The sequence below is a fragment of the Ostrea edulis genome, chromosome 3 (assembly GCF_947568905.1).
Source record: "Ostrea edulis chromosome 3, xbOstEdul1.1, whole genome shotgun sequence".
NCBI lineage: Eukaryota > Metazoa > Mollusca > Bivalvia > Ostreida > Ostreidae > Ostrea > Ostrea edulis.
In genome coordinates, this window is record NC_079166.1 from 7,658,031 (window position 1) to 7,663,369 (window position 5,339).

Below are 5,339 nucleotides of genomic sequence, written 5' to 3' on the forward strand. Positions count from 1 at the left end.
ACAATCGTGTTAGATAGAAATGCGACGTTAGCTAGAATATATATAAATAATTATAAATTTTTATCACTGATTACACAGTTACTAAGTTTATCACATCAGCATGATCAGTCAATTATTTTTAAAACAGAGGTCTAGCTTAATGTAAATTTTGATGATTCTCTGCCTCATGATTTTCACCTTCAGTAATATTCATCCACTATTTTCGCCTTCTTCATTTCGTTGATATTCTTGGCACGAAAGCGCGCTTCTTTAAATCACAGTAATGGCTATACAACGAGACTGCTCACAATCTGTTTTGTAGGTCCTTCTGACTTCGTGATTACAATAGGTTCCACGCGTCTTCGTTCATTTTGCCTGTCAAACGAAATTAACAGTATCTGTATACTTTGTACGAGATTAATAGTATCTGTATACTTAGTACGAAATTAACAGTATCTATGTACTTAGTACCTTGACAAAATTAACAGTATCTGTATACTTAGTACGACATTAACAGTTTCTGTATACTTAGTACCTTGACAAAATTTTGATGTCATATATAATGGGAAAAGAGATAAATCCACTGATTACTTCTATCACACCGTCAATACCCATACACACTCTGTAAAATAAATCACACCTTCACTACCCATACACACTCTGTAAAATAAACCACACCTTCAATATCCATACACACTCTGTAAAATAAGTCACACCGTCAATACCCATACACACTCTGTAAAATAAACCACACCTTCAATACCCATACACACTCTGTAAAATAAACCACACCTTCAATACCCATACACACTCTGTAAAATAAGTCACACCTTCAATACCCATAAACACTGTAAAATAAATCACACCTTCACTACCCATACACACTCTGTAAGATAAGTCACACCTTCAATACCCATACACACTGTAAAATAAACCACACCTTCAATACCCATAAACACTCTGTAAAATAAGTCACACCTTCACTACCCATAAACACTCTGTAAAATAAACCACACCTTCAATACCCATACACACTCTGTAAAATAAGTCACACCTTCAATACCCATACACACTGTAAAATAAACCACACCTTCAATACCCATAAACACTCTGTAAAATAAGTCACACCTTCACTACCCATAAACACTCTGTAAAATAAGTCACACCTTCAATACCCATACACACTGTAAAATAAACCACACCTTCAATACCCATACACACTCTATATCAAAGTACTGAAAGTACTGAAAGCCGGGCTTAAGTACAGGAAACAAAATTGAAAACAGAAACTGTATATCACAATCAATAAAATGCGTCAATGGTTGTCATAGTATCTCAATTAAATATCACTCCCTTATACTCATGCTTTGGTATGCTCCTGTGTTATTTAAGATTACGTTCTAAGTAAGTTAGATCATATTAAGTAAACTTTCGGTTAACTTGTAGGGACTATGAAGGGGTTAGGTCGTTGTGCTCCCTCTGCCCCTTCTTAAAGCTGAACATGATTTGTAAAAGGTAGAGGAGCTATCTTTGTCAGCCATATTAGTTTCTCCAGACTGTACTCCTCCAGGCCCTATGTAAGCCTCAGCTTTGTTCATTGTTCAAATCATTTGATTCACGGATTCTACCTGAACACACGTCTTCTTCTCTGTCATTGCGATATACTTCAGCGCAACAAAAATGACTTCTGTATGCCTCTGCCACGTCAGGAAAAGTTATCAAATTTATTCGATATCAGTTGCACAGGTCAATGCATTACAAAGTGAAATAAGCACAAATTCACGTTCAATGAAATAAAACGTAAACAAGTAGGGCAATGTAGATATAGAATACACATGCTCACACCGCGACGACCAGGTAAAAGCAATCAGGTGTAACGAATGCGAAGGGTGTATATACCCTAGTGCTGATATAGGAGAGAGGAAAACTAATATGGCGTATGCCTATTTACGAGTCGTGTTCAGCTTTAATCGCTAAATGTTTACTTAATACGATCTAACTATTACTTAGTAAATATATACACACTATATGCAGTATACTTGTGCAACATCTTATTTTAATATCCTGTTCAATATTAGCTCAAGGTGATGGATCATACTTGATCACATTCTTTTTGTAAGGTAAGGAAGAACAAACACTATACATTTACGAGTTCAAAATTTTTATCTGAGAATTTTTCAAACTAGGTAACATGGGCTGATCATTGTACAGCGTAAACAAGTTTGATGAGCAAAATAAGAAGAAATAAGATATAAAAAATGTGATGTTGTAGACAATAAACAGAGTAATTTAGTATGCACTGCAACTAATATTCTTAAAATCAGAAAAATAAAAATTAACAATCCAATGTCCTTGTAACACATATTTGACTAGTTAACTAAAGAAGGAAATATGAGGTATGTGTTTATCTTGCATACATCATGTACATGTGAACTACTCTTGGCTTAGTGGTTAATTGTCCAAAAATTGAATTATATAGGGAAATGTCATGAGAATGAGGATTTTCTTTATAACAAATCTTGTAAAACTCCTTGCAGTTCAAATAACAAATTCTAACACTGGGACAAAATGGTTAAAAGTCATTTTCCCAAAAAAACAAAGCATGTGACATACATACAAAATGTGTTAAAAATAAATCTAACCTACAGGCACAACACATATATCTACAGGCATCTATCTAAATTATTGAGACATATAAAGAGAGCCCAATACAAATAACTTGTTCTAAATAAAACCAACATATATGTGTAAGAGACACTTGTTGATCTTACAACTTTACATGTAACTTCACTGACAGTGTCTAAGTACAAGTAACAATTAAGGAAACAATTCAATATCAAAATAAGAATAAGTGTTGGCAAGTCTCAATACTGTTTTGGCAAGATTCAATACTGTTTTGACAAGACTCAATACCACTTACGGTAATGTAGCACCATTTTGAACAAAATAATTATGCTAATTTTCATCATTGAACTTTGCACATCATAATTTATGTGCTTTTTATGTGCATACAATGATATATCTTTTTCCTGCGAGTTGCATAACTTTGGATAAACAATAAAGATATTGATAACTCTAACTAACGTTCATGAACATGTAAATAAGTAAACAATGTATGACTGGAATGTTTTGTAAAAAAAAAAAAAATTGTTTAAATCATGAAGCCCTGAGATTTTAGTTAAACTTATCATTGTTAAGAAGATGATTATGACAACTTGACAAACCAAAAACAAAGAAGGAAAATAAACACATACATATAAAAAAAAAACATGAATCTGTGTGTATTCTGTACAAGTAACTTGCTCAGGTGAAGAAAAATACATGTACTTCTGGATATGTGCATATTATAGACATGGAAACATGGTCAAGTGAGAGTAAGTCACCTGCAAACAAAATGTATTTACAAGTTCAGATGAGTATAACAGCTCAACATGCATAGCAAAATAATACATGCATACTTGTACATGTCAATCACATTCCTTGTCTATGTCAATGTTAATCATCATCAAACTGTGTTACATGAGACAAGCTGCCCTGGACAGAAGAGAAATGTAAACAACTGTATAAGCATTGACTATGGCAAGGTTTTAAATTGCATTTGGCATCTTGTTTTTTGGTACTATTTTGAAAAAAATCTGAGATGGGGGTTTAGGCTGGAACTGCCATTTGATTGCTCATCCTGATTGGTTTTTGCATCATATTCTAGCACTAATTGAAAAATTGTGAGGCAAACTGTAAATGACTCTCGGGATATGTTCATACTGCACACTGAAATTCTTGAACACTTTTCTGTGATATAAAATTGATATCATGCACAACAAAATTGTATGTAAATAATGCACTAGTGAATACAAAAAGTCTTAAACATTGAAGGAATTGCTCTGTAGCATGTTGCCTTGAATTGAAAAAGCAGGATTTCTTACTGTCAAAAAGTTAACAGTAAATATAACATGTTGAATACATGTACACAGGATTTTGACAAAACAAAACAAATGAAATATCTGAAGCAAAGTAAGAAAAGTAAAGAACTTACAATACATGCAGTATAGTTCTTTATAATATATGTTTATCACATTTGTTAATGTTAACTATAGTGTTCACTCGGTTCACATAAGAAGTGACAAAACAGACACAAACTCAGTGTCAGTTGCCATATAAGCGTCAGGATAAGGTTCGAAAGAAAATCAATGCTTCATCTGGAATTTTTACTTTGACACTATTTCATATCCAAATAAACTTGACTTCTTTATCACGGTTATTACTAAAACAGCACACCCTGAACAACTTTTACATAAGTTCAACACTTGTAACCCTACTGCCCTTCGAAGTGCACCTCAAAGACAGTGTTGGTTTACATCTGTTTAAGATGTGGGTTTCAATGTCTCCCTTTTTCACCTCTGGAAGAGCGACTTCCACCAACTCAAAGGGAATGCAAAGTATGCTGTCATCATGGAGGAGGAAGGTCATTTCGTCTCCGTCCAGACACACAGAAATGGCATTATATATCTTCACTTCTGGAGGACAATCTGTCTTCTGAAATATCAGAACATGTGTCAAGCATTAAGCATTATTCTTGTATACAGGAACACATTGATTTAGAGAAAGAGCAATGTAAAGTAAAAATACAAACTTACGGAAATTTTAGTTTTAGTGGTGGTTGTAAGGGACACCTCATTCCTAAATGTGTTGGTAACAACATCTGTGATGTGGACGTAGTCACCTGGGCGGATGTCTTTGTCTGCAAAGTTGCGCCATAGTGCAACTTTGCATTTGCTGGAGGAGTCTTCAATGAAAATGTTTTTCACTTTCACCCTCTCCTCTCTTACACATACCTCTCTTGTGGCTTCCTCCTAGATTAAAGGATAAGGTAAAGTAAATTGTAGATTATTGGATTTTTCATGAGGATGATAAAATTACAATTACTATGTACATGAAATTCACTGTAAATGTATAAAAACATGCCAAATAAGATATCAAATAACATTCTATGAATAGTTTATTCCATAAGTTGAGAAGCTTTACATTTAATAAACAGACAAACAGGTACATGCAGTCTTCTGTAATGAATTGGAATGCCAAAAATAAAATAAAGGAGATGAGTCTTACCTGCATGATTCTCCCTTTAATGGACACCCGCACTTTTGGGGGTGAATTCAGGGCCTCACTGACTGGTTTTGTGGGTGCAGGGGGAGGATTTAGTATAATTTGTGCCTTTCTAACTATCTCGTCTGGCACGCCCACATCACCACAAGGAAACACCTTGGTGTTTGTGGTGACCACCACAGCATCGACTTTCTTTATGATGTTTCTCAGGATAATGGATTTTCCCTCTGTGAACCTTGGGAATTTGGAGGCATCAT

At 34.3% G+C, this 5,339-nt stretch overlaps 2 protein-coding genes across 2 annotated transcripts in view; both read right to left on the reverse strand.

Moving 5' to 3' along the window:
- The window catches only part of LOC130053181 (scavenger receptor class F member 1-like), a 27,161-nt gene continuing 21,822 nt past the window's right edge, over positions 1-5,339 (reverse strand). Inside the window, exon 6 of the mRNA XM_056159865.1 lies at positions 1-354. Within this exon, the coding sequence (XP_056015840.1) occupies positions 267-354 (88 nt within the window). The 3' untranslated portion in view covers positions 1-266. The remainder of the gene's footprint in view (positions 355-5,339) is intronic.
- The window catches only part of LOC125667556 (uncharacterized), a 10,218-nt gene continuing 8,647 nt past the window's right edge, over positions 3,769-5,339 (reverse strand). The window contains exons 2-4 of the mRNA XM_056159864.1: positions 5,086-5,339; positions 4,614-4,829; positions 3,769-4,512 (exon numbers count right to left, since the gene is read on the reverse strand). The exon at positions 5,086-5,339 is cut by the window's right edge and continues 184 nt beyond it. Coding sequence (XP_056015839.1) covers positions 4,267-4,512; positions 4,614-4,829; positions 5,086-5,339 — 716 coding nt within the window. The 3' untranslated portion in view covers positions 3,769-4,266. The remainder of the gene's footprint in view (positions 4,513-4,613; positions 4,830-5,085) is intronic.